The sequence below is a fragment of the Amaranthus tricolor genome, chromosome 3 (genome assembly GCF_026212465.1).
Source record: "Amaranthus tricolor cultivar Red isolate AtriRed21 chromosome 3, ASM2621246v1, whole genome shotgun sequence".
Lineage (NCBI taxonomy): Eukaryota > Viridiplantae > Streptophyta > Magnoliopsida > Caryophyllales > Amaranthaceae > Amaranthus > Amaranthus tricolor.
In genome coordinates, this window is record NC_080049.1 from 27,574,959 (window position 1) to 27,593,568 (window position 18,610).

The following is an 18,610-nucleotide window of genomic DNA, read 5'->3' on the forward strand; positions in this document are numbered from 1 at the left end:
GAAACTTTGGTGCTTTAAATGGGTGGTTAAGGATTAAGTTTTGATCGTGATTATTTTTCAATTGAAAATAACGATCACTTAGCCGAAAATACTTCATTAGGATCATAAAAAGTGAGAGCATTTATTGAAAAGGGTACCAGCAAAAATCGAAAAAAACTTAAAAGTATCATTAATAAAGAGCAAAAATTAAGAAGTTTTATCGATAGTTTCTCCTATACTCCTAAATTATATAGAGACATATGACTTATTTTTTAAATTAACCTATATGTTAGGAAAATTGACAAAACATTGTAAAAAATAAATATAAATGTGAGATCTATAAATTAAAAAGTCGATTTTTCTCCGTCCATTTGAGCTTGTATCATTTCTATTTGACTTAACATTGAGTTAAAAGTAAATTTGTAGGTTTTAGGTTTTTTTGACTGTTATACTACAAATTTATACTTCTAAGAGGTAAAAAAGTAAATTTGTAGTATCTTTTTTACATCGAATTAAAAGGATAATTTTAATTACAACCTGTCAAATGTTGTCAATTGTCATGCACCGCGCACGGAATCCTTCTGTGTGAGAGAATATATGGATTTGTCCCCTCGGCGAGGAGGTAGAAGACCACCAACACCAACACCTCCGGCGAAACTTTCCGACAACTTATACTCCACCGTGGTAGTTCACGACGGCGAACAACTAATCTCCGACGACGATATGGATGACGATTCTCTTCCTCCTCTCTTTAAACGCCTTCCCAAGGATTTCGGCGGCGGAGGCTCCTTCGATTTCGACGCTGAAACTTCCGATGACATTTCTGGCACATTTGTTGTGAAGCCTGATCACCAGTATCAATATCAAGGTCGCAATCTCAACAACAGTAACGTTGATAGTTATCAGTATTCTTCATCTTCGTATCTAGCTTCTCCTCATTCTGTCAGAACTTCACGTAATTCTGCTTTTTCTTCTTCAAAACCTAGTTTAAATCCTTTGAAGAAAGAATCTAATGATGATGACGACGACGATGACGATGATGATGATGATGATGATGATGGATGTGATTTTGGTACTTTCGTGGTGAAAAAGGGGAGGGATGATGATGAGGTAGAGGAAGATGACGAAGAGGATGAGGATGATGATGAGGAAGGTGAAGAGTTTGGGACGTTTGTGGTGCGGAAAACGATGAAAAAGAAGAAAGTAAAGGAAAGTGAGGACGTTTCTGGAACTTTTGTGAGGAAGACTAGTGGTGGTGGTGGTGGCACGACGATGAGTAAGGCGGTGGCGAGTATGCAGGCGGTTGGGGATTTAGGGTTTGGAGGAAGGAATCGGAGGAGCGGCGGGGGTTTAGGTCATTCAGAGGATGTTAGTGGACAAGTAAGACAGTTGCAGAGTAAAATGTCATCAAGTTCTATTCCTGATTGTATTGCTAGAGAAGATCCTAGCTCCAATTATGAGTTGCTTCATGAGTTAGGTGAGTTTTCACTCAAGCTTGTTATCTATTTGGTTTGATGAACTTGTTTCTATTATGGTAAATTTTTCGATTGTATTCTGATATCAGTGGAAGTGGGTGGGGGGATATCCATATGAATTGGAATTGGGTTAGTATTTTGAAATTAGGTTTTTAATTATTAGAATTCGATATTGAAATGTGCTTCTGTGTTTAATCGAATAAGAGCAAGTTTATTACACATCCTATGGTAGACCAGTAAAAGGACAGCTAACCCAGTCTGAATGCTGTCACTGTAGATATCTATGGAAATTATGTTAACAAGATATGTTTGTGCAGTTCATTACTTCAAAAGACACGGAAGATGAAACTATCCGTGTGTAGTTTGTAACGACACTTGAGCTTCTTGTGTAGTCTAATTGGTGTTAGATAATTGTTGTGTCGGATTTGTTTGTGCTGATATATACTTGATATTTTTGTGCAATGTAGGGAAAGGGTCTTATGGGGCCGTTTATAAGGCTAGAGATTTAAAAACCTCCGAATTAGTTGCAATTAAAGTAATATCATTAGTTGAAGGGGTGAGTTTCTTGTTGCTTTTGCCGGATTCATTTTTATTTTTGATGCTTTGTAGGAGTTATTAAAATATTGTATTTGTTGCTGGTGCGTAGGAGGAGGGTTATGAAGAGATTCGCGGTGAGATTGAAATGTTACAGCAATGTAGTCATCCTAATGTCGTTCGTTACCTTGGAAGCTACCAAGGTGAAGAGTATCTCTGGGTAGGTTTGTTTTAGATATAGAGCAACTTCAGTTGTATGCATTCTCTTACTCTCTTTCGAGTTTCATTAGTTAAATTTGGTATGGTTATTGAGACTTATTTTTGTGGCAGATAGTAATGGAGTATTGTGGGGGTGGAAGTGTTGCTGACTTGATGAATGTTACTGAGGAGCCTTTGGATGAAATTCAAATTGCGTACATTTGTAGAGAGTCATTGAAGGTAACCTGATTTCAAAACTGTTGTGGCTTTCAAATAGAAGGCCACTGCCCATGTATTTGTTTTTTGTTTTTTTTAATTTGAAGGATATATGGTGATCGTTACATTAAATTTAATGGAAATCTTCAGGTTTTGTCAACTTTCTCGTATTCTTTCACGAATAATGTTGAATACATAATGAACAAGGTTATTGTTTCATTTGTTTTAGGGTTTAGCTTATTTGCATTCAATCTTCAAGGTTCACAGAGATATTAAGGGTGGCAATATACTATTGACAGAACAAGGAGAGGTGAAGCTGGGTAATACACTTTTCCCTTTGCTTTATTGTTGAGTCCTTAAATATCACTGCATTAAATTGTCTATTTGGCATCCTATTTAGCTGCTGACGTGATATCTCTCTCTCACTCTTACCTTCGCTATGTGTGTTTCTCATTTGTTCTATGACAAACTAGCTCCTTATCAATTTAAACAATAAAGTTTCCAAATGCCTAGTATGGGGGCTTGGATGTATGTAATCATTCCCCCCGGCAAAAAAGTGATACATCCAATAGTTCCCACTTCCCAGGTTGACATTTCCCGTTAATATTTGGTGATTGATTTGCTCACATGTCGTATGCTGGAGCTGTATACAATTTTTTGCTAATGGTTTTGGTTCATGTTTTTCTACATTTTAATGTGATGTACTTTTGGTGTTATAGCTAGCCTTTCATTTTTCTGTTAATAATTAATAAGATTATAAATAGGTCGTATAAGTTGTATAATGAAGTTATAATCAGTTTGGCGTGCTATATAACTTTTGAAAGCTGACATCTGCAAACTGGGACTTATCATTTCTGCTTTCTAAAATTATGTTTTAAGTTTTCAATAAAAATTAAATGCTAAAAAGTATAACTATCAAGCCTTTAGTTGTTGTTGGGGATAGTTTTCTTCTTTTGGATGAGGGAAAAAAGATAAATAGTTATTTTTTCTAGTTAACTGCAGGGTTGAAGTGGAAGCTTTGTGCCTTTTTTCTCAGCTGCTTCTCCCCAAATCTTGTTTCAAGGGCACTCATCTCAGGAGATCACACGGTTTTATCATCGTAAAGCATCTAGTTTGCTTGTCATGTTTGATGCATAGTTAATCCTTGTTATCTTTCCGGAACATTGCGTAAACCTTGTGGCATTTCTGTTGAAAAAAACCTCTTGTTCTTATGGACATGGCCTTGGAAAACACTGGTCTATTATGCAAGAAGGGATCTATTATTTTTTATCTGAAATGCTTGGCTACGTTGCTTGAATTCTGTTTTCTTGGTTTTCCTGTTCTTTTGCCAGATTTAGTAGGTTGTTGCATTCATTAAAGAAAAACCACTAGATTAGCAGAATAGTGCAAAAATGCTGTTTTAGTCTTGACTGCAGCAACAGTCACTTTGATGTGGTGGACTGGTAGCTGTGGTTGCTTATGCAAGTGTTGTACTGCCAAACCCATGAGATATAACTTGAACTGGCCTAAAATGCAGTTTTGGCATCTTTATGATACAAGTAGTTAGGTAAATTTGAAAACCTTTACGACTTGACCCATACAATAAGATGCGGCCTTGTTTTTGCACTATGGTGCAGTTTCTGTTTGCTCTTCTTTTCCTGCCTGCTCTTGTATTATCCAAGGCAAGAGCCATATTGGACTAAAAGGAAAGTACCCTTTTTCTATTGCATGTAAATTGTATTTCGAGCTTATGCATGACCTAAGTTTAAGAAAATTGGCTGGTCCTTTCTATATTTTAATATTATTAGTGTTTTTATGTTGATGATAATGTCCTGTATCTAAACTACTTGTTTGTATGTATATTTCTGCAGGTGATTTTGGTGTTGCAGCACAGCTGACTAGAACAATGTCTAAGCGCAATACGGTATAGCTTGTGTTTTGAAATACAGAGGATATAAGCTTGTTTAGTCCTATCATTGTTTGTTTATTCAAATTCAGATTAGGGAATTCTTTTGTTTCCTTAGTTATGCAACTTATTTGGGAAACTAGATATGCTAGATGCTTTGTTGAGGTAGATAATGGTTCAAGTTAAAATCTGGTTCTACTTTTAATTCTGGACACGGTTTTTCTGTGAGAGAAGTTTCTTCTCTACTCTATCTTGAGTAGGTCTTTAACATTTATGATTGTGTGAAGGTTGTATAGGTTAGATACGTAGATCATATGAAGGGATGTATAATGAATCTCTTTAAATGCATTTATGGAGAGCTTCATGTATTTGGCTAATTAGAAATTCTAACTTCCAAATCTTTTTAATCTCTGTTGTATTTCTGAAAGAGGGGCTTAAGAGAAGAGGGTTGAAGAATCTCCTCCCCTCTTTGGGTAATTTTGTTTCGCATTGGGATGTTTAGGGAAGGGGTTTATGGTTTTCCAATTTCTTTTGGTGTGTGTGTTTTGGGGGGGGAGAGAATTTGTTCAAACCATCCATTGAGATGGAGCCATGGAGGTCATGCTCTCATGTTGGCAAATCGTGCTGTTAGCTTTATTTTTTAAGGTCTTGGCATCTAGATGTAATATGTTAGCTTCATTTTAGAATGCCTTGGAATCTGGATATAATATGTTATTTGTTTGTTGCCTACTAATGTTTGCAGTTCATTGGTACTCCGCATTGGATGGCGCCAGAAGTTATTCAAGAAAGTCGGTATGATGGGAAGGTACTTAAGATGTCTAGTTCTTTTTTTTGCTTTCTTCAACTTATGTCCATAAATGTATAACATTGGTCATACAACCCATATCATTAAGCATCATTTTTGCACTTAGTTGAACTTTTACCCTTCCATAAAACTCTTAAGAATGTTTATAGCTCGAAAATTAACTTATGTAAATTGCCTCCAGGAGTGATATTTGTGCTTCATCATTATTTTCTCACTTGAACCAAAACAAATCAAACAAGATTATACGTTATTAGATACGACGAACAAGGATGGAGCAAAGATTATGGAGACTATTTACTTTTTCATTTTTCTCTTAAAATATGGTCTTTACAAACAATCTTAGAGAAAATTTCTTTAAATTTAAAAGTGACTTAACACTAATTGTATTGTAAAATTACATTCTACAATTAACAATAACATAAAAAGTTTTCTAGTAAAATGCATTTCACGATTTCCCAATCCACATTGATATTTTTGAATTATTTACCCAAAAGTTGAAGACCACGCTTCCAATTGAAAGCTCTTTCTCAAGGCATCTGCAATGTAACACATTTTTGGATACACCGCCCTAACATAACCTTCATAGCCACTAAAATCTTCAAATAATTTTATCTTTGTAGTTTATTCTTTTTAGTTTCATAGTGTCAAATAATTCTATAGGTGGTTAGTTTCTCAAGTTGAAAAAATACTAGGAATCTAGCCACTCACTGATAATCAGATAAGTAAAACATTTCATTACACTCCATTATCTCATTGCTATTAAGTGGATCCCACTTAAGTTGGGTTTGAGGGTTCGCTTGTATGAATTTTAACCTTATAAAAAAAGATGTTTCTAATTGACACTTGATAACAAACTTCATATACAACTTCATAGAACAGGAAGTGCACATGATTAATGAGCCTTGCTATAGTCCATTATAATACGAAACTAAAGAACTATAAATCTTTGGCTGGTAGCAATACACAATAATAAAATAACCAAAATAAAAATCTATATGAATAGCAAAATGAATCAAATGGCGTATATAACTTAACATTTTCATACTTGGATTTCAATTAGATTTTTAAGAGGAGAGAGAAATAAAACATTGTTAATGGAATGCCAAAGAAGACAATAAAGAAAACTGGAGGAAGTTTAAGAGAAGAGATGAATTGATAAGAAATAGGAGGAATTAGCTTCATGTAAAAAATGTTTGGATATGCTTAAGGAACATGGAGAATGGGAGTCTTTGAGGAGAGAGCATAAAAACTATGCGTGGGAGAATAGAGCAATAAATAGTTCGTGTACATTGTAAGACCCTTTTTAAATTGTGTTTCATGAGTTTCAAACCCGATATCTTCAATTTACGTAACAATTTTTTACAAACTACTCTTTCTTGAACGTGCCATGTGGGGCCGAATATTATGGGATTAAGGCTTCATTGTGGTATTGTAGATTTTTTAATCAAAAGGGATCCATATTGGATGTTTTGTTTATGTGTTACTTACAAATGCATGGTTCGATGTAGAACTTGTGTTGTATATCTTTACCTCACTAAATTGTATTAATATCTGGTTATTATCATCTCAATGTCTTCCCTTTTTCGGCATTTGTTTGGTAGGATGTGTTATGAGTAAGCAAACATATAACCATTACGTTTTTCTTCTGCATTTGATAAGTATGAAGAAACTATGAACATTCTTTTTTTGCATGCAAGGTTTAAGCCTTTAAGGTCAATATTTATCATGCAAAATGTGAAACAAACATTTAAATTTATGTTTTATGTCTTCTTAGGTGGATGTCTGGGCTCTTGGAGTGTCTGCTATAGAGATGGCTGAGGTATTGATCTATGTCTCTGAAAATTGTATATCTTCTTTTCCCTTGATTGAAACCTTCTTATGTTAGTATTCTGTAGATGTACTTTTGAAATTTGAACTTAGAGAAGTACCTTCTCTGGTTAAAAATGTAAATTGTCTAAACCATTTTACTTGTATGAAGTATTTTGTTGAACTAAGGGATACTTGCATTAATTTTTAAAGTGGCATTCGATATTATATCAATATAAAGAATGCCGCCTTGTAGTTTTCTATTTAATTTGTGGAGGAACTTAATTTAGATTTTAAGATATTGGTTGGAATGACTTACAATTTATGCCGCTGCAATTATTTTTGTGTGGATGTGAGGGTATTTGATTCATTCATTTTTTGTATTTTTCAAAATTAAAAGGAGAGAACATTGAATGCGTTTGATCTCTTTTAATTGATACCAACCTTTGCGATAGGAAAAGCATGCCAACGGTTGAGAATTTCAAAATGGCTAATATATGCTACACGAAGCAAATATGGTTACATCCACTATCACATGATTCACTAATCTCTTTGTGAATCGCGAATCAAAAAAAGCGAATTATGGTCGGTTTTGGGCTATTTTAGGGTAATTTTAAGTGAATCGCGAATCCAAAAAGCGAATTAACTTGCGAATCATGTTACACTGGTTACATCAGAAAGATGTGGCAGCCAAACTAAAAGCATTGGAAGAATTGTGTTGCAATGCTAAACATAAAGAGAATAAAAAAAAGAAAAATAGACTCCCTCCTGAATTTCACATGATGACTTTTGCTTTTTCTTTCCACTAAATTACTTCCCTGCCGCATGATCCTGGAATTGAATAGCAGATGGACAAAAGAGAGTTGAATAGAACACTTTGATAAAAGCTTGAGAACACCTTTCTTCAGTTATGACGTGCTGTGCACTGTAGGTGTTGATTTATCTCGGTTTACTTGTATTTGTTTCAGGGACTTCCTCCAAGATCAGCAGTGCATCCAATGCGGGTTAGTGCAAATACTGTTATTTTTCCAGTTCTTATGTCATGGACGTCCACAGTTTTTAGCTTGAGAGGGCATTGATTTCGTTGATAGCCTTTTTTACTCTTTGGGTTACTTTTGGGTTGCTACATGTTAGTGTGTGGACTTATAAAGTATGTCTACTAATTGGTATCAATTGAAATCTTGGCACAATTGCAATAGCTATATGCTGAAAATTTTCCCACCATTTATTTGGAATATAACTTAACTAAACTAAATTAGATGAACTCAACTCTGCTGAATGGAATGGATAGTGAAATGTGATCTTCAGTTGAAGTGAAGTGATGGTGTTTTCTGTTCGACTTACAAAAATAAGTTTCATTAAGAAGTTTTAAGTTAAAAAAAATTGTTTGGGAAAATAAGTCACGTTTAGCAAAGATAAAGTTTTGTGAAGAAATAAGTTGAGCAAAATGAAGTTCAACAACCTAATAAAATAAGCAAAGTTCATAAGACTAAGTTGTAAAAATAAGTTAAGTACTTAAGTTTCAAATTTAGCGAAAATAAGTTAAGTTTGGTGAAAAGGGAGTTAAGTTTTCAAAAATAAGACGAAAAGAACATGCCACCTCAACTAAATGAACTAGAATTAAGATGGGGGAGAAGAAACCATTACTACTACCACACAATAGTTGCTATGAATCACCAATAGTATTACAAAGTTTCGATGAAGAATATTTCACTTGACTTAATTCCATTAATCCAATGTCACTAAGTGGTTGTCACCCGTAAAAAATTGTGCATGTTGTTGCAATTGCGTAAAGGGTCTTGATGTCGTAGACGCAGAGACCTTGTGGTGTTACAAGTCGTTTCGCGGACATCACAATGTGAATTGTTAACTCGAAAAATATCTATTTTATCATAGGAATTCAAGATTTCTAAAACATATATCTAAATTAAGGCTTATAATAGACCTTTTAGAACTTAATACATTTTAAAAATATATTATAAAGTCTAATATTTTAGAATAGCCGCTTATAATGACTGTTACTCCATTATTTTAAACAACAAGTTACGTAATGGGGTTTTGTGCTACGCTAAGCTCAAATGTGCTATAATGTGGTATATAATAGACTTTACAGTTGAGCATGAAATAAAAACTTGTGTGGAAATTATAACAAGAATACTCTGCATTTATTGCAAATGCATAGTCAACTTTAAAAAGTCTTTTTGATGGCTCATAGTCAATTTAAGTCTTATATACTTTTATTACCATGAAGGCTATAATACTTATAAGTGAATCAATGTCCTAAAATTTTTCTGTATCTCATTGAAGTTTCCATATGATAGAAATACTGAAATTTTGGTCATTAAAAGAGTATAGGTGTGGTTGATGTATATGGTATTTGATCATAATGAGTGTTTCAAGAGAAGTTACCGAATCGATGCTTTGCTTTTATAAAAGTTTGGTGTGGTCAGGATTTATTTCTGCTTGATATTGGTATAGAGATTTGAAGTAATTGGTTTAACTTGTAATTTTGACTTGTCTTCCCACTGTCCCACCTTCTTTTCTGCTAATATAACGTACTTTTTTTTATCCCAAAAATAAATCTGGTAACTAAGTTGATTAATACGTAGTACTCTTAGATGAGTCACTGATTTTTGCAGTATAAGCCTATGAAGATTTGGCTTTTTTTTTTGCAAGAATCATTGAGTGCTGCACATAACCATGGAGATGATGGACACATGCTTGACAACTATGAAAATCTTTTTGCTGTCTAAGTTTGCTTTTTCAGAAGTATTGTCTATGTTTATCTAGTTATCACTTTAATTTGATAGGTTTTGTTCATGATATCTATTGAACCCGCTCCAATGCTTGAGGACAAAGAAAAATGGTATGATGTTGGATTTCTGATTATTTTTTTTGCCTGTTTTAGTTGTATTTGTTGCTATACATTTTCTGTCAAACTTGACTCAACCCTTTCGTTTCCTCCCTTTTGCCTTTCCCCTCCTCCCTTCAGATGCGTTTGTGTGATTGCTTACACTTGTGGACTTGGGGAGAAACATGAACCTTTTTTAGTTGTAATATTGTAGAAGAGTGTTTCAGGATAGTTGCTGCTCCTTTTTTTGTTGTCGAAGAAGCTAAATCATATGAATGTTTTTGTTCACATATGACTTGTTATTTATTTGATTTTTTCCCTCCTTTCTTGAGCTTGTGTACATTTGATCCCCCAAACACCACTGAGGTGGGCCTTGGGAGCCACTTAATAACATTAGAATAATGGAATGTTGATGTAGTCAGCTCGAAATGTGTTGTTCTGTTGAACAAACTTTTTTTCATGGCTTTCTAAATTGCACACTAGAAAATAGCATGATGGTGTCAAGTTAAGTGATTTTATTCCATATGATTGGGTCGGTTATTAACTTTTATGTGAGCTACAAGGGAAACCAAAATCGGGAAACATATGGAGTGACGAACACCTTTAAGTCTGTTGTTTGTTTAGTTCTTTTTTATCTGTCGTGCAGTAGACAGCTGATAGCAATGGAGTAAAACAACTTTACCACTTTCATTATCATTGCGTCAATGGATAGATTGGTACTCGTGTCAAACTAAATAATCCGTAGATGTTGGTAAATGGTTAATGCATCAATTCACCTGTATAAAGATTTGTTATATACATGTTTACCTTATGGTTACGTGGACACATGCAAAATCCTCAAAAAGATGGATTTTTTGACTGATCACATTTTGGAACCATGATGTCTTGATTTTGAAGGTGTAGAAGATGTGAAGTTGATCTTTAAATGGTTTGTTGCTTAGTTTTAGAACTCAAACTATGTTTTAGACTATCGTGGAATTGTATCGTCTGGTATATTGTTTTGGAGTTTATTTCGGCATCTGACATTTATTTTGTCACATTTCCAGGTCTCTTGTATTTCATGATTTTGTGGCTAAATGTTTAACTAAGGATCCACGTCTGCGACCTACTGCACCTGAAATGCTGAAGGTATTACAAGATATGTTTTGTTTTAAAGAACCCCTTTGTAAATGGTTCTGTCTTTTTTATCTTTCTGTTTAGAGCAAGTTTTTCTTTGCAACTTTCAAAAGTACTATTCATATTTTACCTGCGTTGGTATATTAGACCATCATTTTGTAAAGGTTATTAGGTAATGTTAGTAGTTTAGCATATTTCTGTAAAAAGTTTTCAGAATACTATTTCTAAAAGCAAAATAATTTCAACGAATAAAAATTTTGTATTTTTTCTATTAGAAACACACCATATGCTGGATTTGGCCTATGTCATTGTTGTATATAACCACAACATCCTTCTAGTGTACTGTTTACCTTTACGGCTTTACCAGGTCCAGTTATGGTTACGTATTTCATTTCTCTCTTTGTTTTTTGAGTTATTTATTTTGTTCTCTTACTTACATTTTCCTTTAAATCATCAAATGAATTATTATATGGTTTGTGTTTGTTTGTTGTTGGGGTTTCCTTCGGTCTGTACTAGAGGAAAATAATCCTCGAGAAATATTCATATTCTTTATGATTTAGAGAAATGTTGGGCAGCATGAATTCTTTAGTGATTGTAGGGCGAGGCCTAGCGACTAGCGAACAAATCTTTTTCGTGGCCTAATTTGTTTGCCTTCATATGTCAAATACAGCACAAATTCATTGAGAGATGCAAAGCTGGAGCATCTACAATGCTACCAAAGATTGAGAAGGCTAGAGAAATCAGGGCAACTATGGCGCTTCAAGCTCAAAGTCTTACTGATGGCACCTTGTTGGCAGGGGTATAGCCCTTCAAACTAAGAATTTTCCTTCTAAATTTTTCAGTCTTTGATTTGGTGAAAGATCTGTCCCATTCTGTATGCAATCGTATTTCTATTTATCTTTTCAGCTTATCACCTGCATTTTCTTTCTTTCACAACTTGAAATTTTAAAATTTGAGTTGACGTGACTAAATCAGGAAAGATTAGGCACCAATGTCATTGGATCCCTAACCTTTTCATCTCATCCCATCCATAATCTTTTTGCTCCTTGCACTAACTGCAGATGGAGGAACCAAAAGTGAATCAGGACTTTGGTGACACTGTTCCATCAAAGCCTATCAATGCTGGACTGTCAAGTATCAATGAGATGTCCAAGGTTGCAGGGTCTGTAAAGCATCCGGCTCTCGATGTTGAACTCTCTGAAGAAGGTGCTTATCCTAATTTTTATTTTGATCTCTGATTTCCAGTTGCATAGATTGTGCTTTTTATGTATGGACTTCACAAGTTTCTTACTGCTTTGTATGGCGTGTTCAAGGTTTCATTCTTGCATTCTTTGTGTTATAGGAACTCATTCTCAGAATAAACATATAGACAGACCCAAACTGAAGTGTAATTCTATTTATTTGAAAAATTAAGGGAACACTAACCCATCAAGGCTAGTGTTGATGTTGCTATGTTTTTTTCTTCCTTTTTCATATTTGTTTTCAAAATAAATCAAAACCACCCTCGAAATGAAGATCTGTGACCATTGCCCTTATAAGCATCGATCATATAACTACTAAAGAAGACAAATTCATCACGTCAGCCTCTTAATGAAAATTTCCTGCCTACTTTGAAAATTTCCTGCCTACTTTGAGCAACCAAAATTTTATGTCATTAAGTTAAAATAAAAATGAAAGGTTATCGCGATAACTCTGATAAGAACAAAATAGATACCAATATCTCCATGTATATGAATATGGACGATCTATGCATAAGAAGACCCAAACTCTAACTTTTTGCTTTAGAGTTTTTATGTTGTATTTGTTTAGTTAACTAACCCATGGTTACGGTTGTTTTAGCAGTTTTTCATGTTCTCTAAACATCTACATAGAACCTCAATTTTTTGTATTCTTCTCAATGTTATACATGGATTCTTCCATTTAAATACACTATACTATATGTTTGAAACAATTTTGACCATACACATGATTGATATGTTGTTTTTTAAAATTTTGTTATGTTTCTATAATAAAAATATTTGTTTTTATATCATTTTATTTTAGAGTTTTGTTTAAAACGTCATGCACTAACTATTTGTAGAATATTTTCTTGAATTATTGAATGATATTTACATTTAATATACATACATATATATATATAGGAAGAAGTTCCAGTGAGAACTATTCTTATATGAGAACCGTGAGAACCAATTTGTCTAACAAAAAAGTGTTATATATATACATATATATATATATATATATATATATAACAGTGGACAAAAGGATATATATATATATATATATATATATATATATATATATATATATAACAGTGGACAAAAGGATATATATATATATATATATATATATATATATATATATATATATATATATATATATATATAACAGTGGACAAAAGGATATATATATATATATATATATATATATATATATATATATATATAACAGTGGACAAAAGGATATATATATATATATACATTCATAGATATCATGAATTTGTTCTAAAATTTTCTACATACATATGCTTTTGTGTCAATGTATAATACATTTTTTCAGCATTCTTGATTTAAGTAATCTTAATATGAGTATAAGTAGTTGATAGTTGGTACACTTCTTATTATCATATTCAATGCACTATCTTACCCTTAAATAACTTTAGTTGCATATAGTTAAAAATTATAAAATGTTAATATTATGAAAATATGCATTGAGACGAATCAAACAAGATCTTATTTGACTATTTTTTTTGTTCAATATTTGCCTTGTCTAGCCTATCAAAGCCCCCACCCCAATCACCGTCAGGCCATTACCTATCGGCTATCATCCATCTGACCATCGCCCATTGCCCAACCACGTCTCAGGGCCTAGAAACGTCTACATGTCTAGGCACACTTTTAAAATTGAGAGGGAATAAGTGTGAAGCATGTACTTCTAATTTTTTTTTGTAATTTTTAATAAATTCTAAGTTTTCTTTTGATGAATATATATGGTCAAGTATTTGTTCAAATGTTTTAAAGTGAGCGAGTTAGAGCACCTATTGCGACCACCTCAGAAGGCCTTATAGCGCCTTTTCTTCTTAACCGAGAAGAAGCCCCTTGGATATGGGTGCACCCACCAGCATATTGCAAAAAAAGGTATCAGTCATGATCATGGTAACGTTCGCGAAATGGCTTTTGCAGTGAGTGGATGTTTCACAGTATTCTGCCTATATTTCTGTCGTAATATGCTGAAAAACTTTACATACGGTCTTGACACAGTGTACATGATATTTTGCACTATGCTCACCTTGTATGTTTTCTCTTCTTTTCTTCTTTTTTTTTACTAGTTTTTTTGGGTGTAGTTAACTTTTCTAGGGTTTTCGGGTGCCATCACCTAGAGCCTAGTGCCTAAGGTTCCTTGTAAATGATAGCACGCATTTCTATGTTCGTGGTGTACTGTGTTAAATTGGCTAGAAGTAGGACGTTTTTGTTAGACTAGGGGAAGCCCCTTTGGTTCTAGCTCTATCCCATCTGATGAACTAGCACTCTGCTGTCCTCTCGTCACATTGGTTCTGTAAATGCTTTTTTCTTTTTGGCTGCTCACTTCTCATTTCTTAGTGCTGTCTATTTTGTTTTCCATCTATGCAGGTGATTTTGGTACTTTTGTAGTCCATGGTGGGGATGAAGAGAAAGCTTCATCATTCAATGCGAGGGCTGAAGGCTCTTCACTGAGTGTTACAGTAGATTTATCTACTGGTTTAAGGTATTATTTCTATGAGCAACTAGATAGCTCGCTAGTTCATAAAAAATATTGAAAGAAGAAAAAAAGCATATTTGTGGTTAATATGCGCTTCAAAGAAAAAGGATTTCTTGAGCAGCGCTTTGTTCCCTTTAAACCTTCGACCAATTTATTGCTGCATGGAAACTGAGTACTAAAATACAGTTCAAATTTTGATCTTAATCTTTGAAGCACCCTAACATGCTCTGCTTTCCTTCCTCCATCATGTTAATGAATTAGCTTTGTCAGTTACAAAAATAGCAAATATTGTGCTCTTTTCTACCTGTGTCTTTGCATTCACTGCGCATACAGATAAGCTTTTTAAAATTAGTAGTATATTCCTTTTGTCCTTGTGTCCTTTTGTCTGATGGATATTTGATTACTTTTTTCCTATGTTGAATTAACTTTTTGGAGAGTGTTTGATTTTTTTTCTTATGGGTATATCTAAACTTCATGCCAATTTGTTGTTATGTTCTCCAGGGGAGATAAGGCATCTGTCAACGTTGATATTCGTGAGAAAGAATTGCTTGCTTCTAAGCCAGTCAATCAAGAGTCTGCGGCATCAACCTTGCCTGTGCAGAACCTTTTGGAAAACAAAACATTCAAGACAAAATTTGGAGGCATTGGTAGTTTGGGTAATCAACAATTTAAAAGTGAAACTGTTAGTCGCAAAACTTTTTCGGCACAAGACAAGGTGATTTTAGTTGGCTCTGTTTTAGATGTGATGTTTTACATTAATGCTTTTTACGAGTGCTCTGCCCTTTTTGGTGTGCTCTGCCCTTGTTTCTTGATCTGATTGAGTCTGCAAGTTCTCTAACCTGGATGCTTTACTTTGTATTGTCGTAATTGTGTAAACAAATGGCATGATGTGGTTGTCATTGTTGAACTTTGACCCTGATTTTTAGGCTGTTTGTTCTAGACTCTGATAAATTTGCTTATGTGAAAGTTTGTCTTTTACTTTAACATGTTATAGTTTATGTTCAAACTCCAAAACGAGTTTGCTGCATGACTTTCAATGTACCTGGCTGATACTCGGGCAATGAATTTTGTTAATCTAATCACAAAGAGAGAACGTAACTTAAAAGAAACAGCTGCTGCTAAAAGAAACTATAGGGGGAAGAAAACAACAAGTATAGCACTAACGTGATTTTATTTAATCAATGTGGCTTTGCCAATGGGACAATGAAGCTCCTATTCTCCAACAGAAGATTGCAAAGCCAAACATGACCTAGCAACTACATTGACAACACCTCTATAGTCTATACTCACTACTCAGCCTCAAGGAAAACCAAGACAATAAGTGACACCCAAAAATATACAGTTCACTGAAGTTGATCGGCAGGTGTGGAGTAACTAGTCCAATCAACATCTGTGTAGGAGAGGTGAGGGAGGAGGTGTGAGAGAGGATGTTTTGGATTAAATATTCCATGTAAAGATCAGTTGCCTTGCTGTGAGTGGGTTGGTATCTGGTAGGCTGAGTGGACTGCTGCGGGTGGATTTGATTCAAAATCTTTTTGGGGTAGAAGCGATGTGTGCCTGATTTGGCAAAGTAGGTTCCACTGCAGGGACGTGTGGGAGCTATCTGCAGGATGGGCTTGTTTGGAGTGGGCCTGTGAAGCATTGGCACTGCTGGGTTAGACATCCTTGCCTTTAGATTTCGAAACATTCACCTAACTGCCTAACTCATCACTTTTGTGTTTCAGATACAAGTTGATTGATTGTTCAAGTGTTGCCATCTCTTTTCTGACCAACTTTCCTAATCAATACACATAAAAGATGTGCACCCCCTTTATTTGTATTTGGGTTGTAGAGCTCTTTTTTTCTCGAACTCTTCACGTAACCTCAATTACTCGTGTCGGATCCTTGACACTCGAAAACACTTCGACACTTTGATTTGAAATTTTGGGGTTTTTAACAAAACAACCTATCAGACGTTTGGATTCGTGTTGGACATGGGTATACGAGTCCGAGTAACATAGGTAGAAGTGTAGAACTTGCGTTGACTGGGCTGTCATGTATCCAAGACCTCATTTTTGCAACAAGATGACAAAATTCCACTTGTAAATTGTAATCTCCTTCTTTTGAAGACAAGCTTGCAATCATGTTTTGCTTGTTTCAGAAGGTTATGTTATTTTTACAAAAAACAATCACAATACATATGCATTAAACAAACTATTATGAGACCGTACTGTACACACCTACTACGTGCCTTATTCAAAAATAAATTACATACAAGAAAGATAATTTTTCTCTATCTGTCTTTTCTTTCTTCGGTGGCGTTTGGGTTGCGTTATCACATACCATTTTTACCGTTGCAAAGTGCCTTATTGAATGTTATTAATTTGTGAGTGTTTTACTATATTCTTTGATCTGTTGTTGATTTGCCGAATTATGTTCTCTAATTCTTACACGGATTGCTTATAATTTGTAGCTTTGGTCAATATATGCTGCTGGAAATACTGTGCCGATCCCTTTTCTAAGAGCAACCGATATATCGCCAATTGCATTGTTATCTGATAACGTATTTGGAGGCAAGCAAAGAGAAAACAGTGGCATGGTCGCTGCAGAAGCATTGCAAGAACTCTTTGCTGGTGATGCTCAGTCAAAGAAGAGGAGAGGACAGAACGAGGTTTGAATACCTTGTTGTCTAAGTTAATTATTAGTGTCATAATTTCTTTTCTTATAGGTTCAGTATGTCTATTTAACTTTGCCTTTTTTTTATTTCCTTTGATGAGCAGCCTTTGGCCCTTCCGCCAAGTGTTTATCAGAGGCTTACCTCTAGCCCTACTCTCATGAATTTGGCTCAAGCTCTGGCTTATCACAAAATGTGAGTTTATTTTGCGAGTGTTTTCACCTCATCTTATACACACATGCATTTTGCAAAAATACGGTTTCGATGTCGCGAAACGGATATCGTGGTCAATGCGGATGATTTTACGGTCAATGTGGCCAATATTTTAGTCACTGTAAACTCAAAAACCATTACAATACGGTCATAATACGGTGATATGGCCTTGTTTTCGCACTATCACATGTACAAGGCTTATCTCTAGCCCTCTAGAAGATATCTATATTGTGACCTTAAGGATGTTAAAAATCATTCTTAAATCAATCAACTTCTTTAATCCAGCGAATGAAATTGTTGGATAGTTAACTTTTTGATTCTATCTGATTCTCTAGAATTTGATACAGGTGCTATGAAGAGATGCCACTTCAAGATCTGCAAGTAGCACAAGAACAACAGACTATTCAAAATCTATGTGATACTCTTAGAACTATTCTACGCTTGTAGTTTGCGACTCTTTTGTTCCCCTCCCCCGGTTTCCGTTCCTGCTTTACTCTTTCTGCTTCTCTTCTATGTTCAATATTACGTAATAGGAACCCATAATGTCTCCAAGTCAGTTCTTGGACTACTTGTGAACATGCTGTCTAATTATAATTTTGTATAGATAGATTGATTTTGTTCGAATGTAAATTGTAATTCGTGATACTAATGTCTTCATGGCCTTCGACTCTTTTTTTAATTTCACGGGAAGGTAATTGGTTATCGTTTTTGGTATGTGTTTTTATCCTTTTAATTTTCGACTCTAAGTTTTGATCTCACTACTGTTGGGTCATGCCTCGTGTTAATTTTGTTCATTTTAGTGGACTCGTGGATCCAAGGTTATCAGGGCTACAATCTTTACTTGAAGGTTGTCAGTATCCGAAAGAACTTGTAATGAAAGATTTGATGTCTTATAAAGCTGAGAGAAAAATACATTTTGTCATCAAACACGTCAAATTTTTTGATATTCTTAAAGATTACACCTTTTGATAATCTTTAATTACCATCATTAAACATCTCTAATTTTTTGATATTTTTAAAGATTATACTTTTGCCATCATTTTAAGACCCAACTTGTAGCATAAAAAATCCTTGTGAATTAAGAACCACGGATGAGAAAAAAATTAAGAATTCCTTATAGTCACATTTTATACTTTCCATACTC

General features: G+C 34.4%; 1 protein-coding gene across 1 annotated transcript; it reads left to right on the top strand.

Moving 5' to 3' along the window:
* The first annotated feature begins 504 nt into the window (after positions 1–504).
* LOC130809370 (serine/threonine-protein kinase 1) lies at positions 505–18,178 on the top strand. The gene is made up of 18 exons (XM_057675120.1): positions 505–1,456; positions 1,922–2,010; positions 2,101–2,208; positions 2,319–2,426; positions 2,632–2,722; positions 4,253–4,305; positions 5,030–5,092; positions 6,867–6,911; positions 7,867–7,902; positions 9,709–9,764; positions 10,796–10,877; positions 11,536–11,664; positions 11,927–12,071; positions 14,492–14,606; positions 15,102–15,315; positions 17,053–17,250; positions 17,360–17,448; positions 17,814–18,178. The coding sequence occupies exons 1-18, from the start codon at positions 577–579 to the stop codon at positions 17,911–17,913; spliced, it is 2,601 nt and encodes an 866-aa protein (XP_057531103.1). The 5' UTR covers positions 505–576; the 3' UTR covers positions 17,914–18,178.
* Positions 18,179–18,610: the final 432 nt, after the last annotated feature.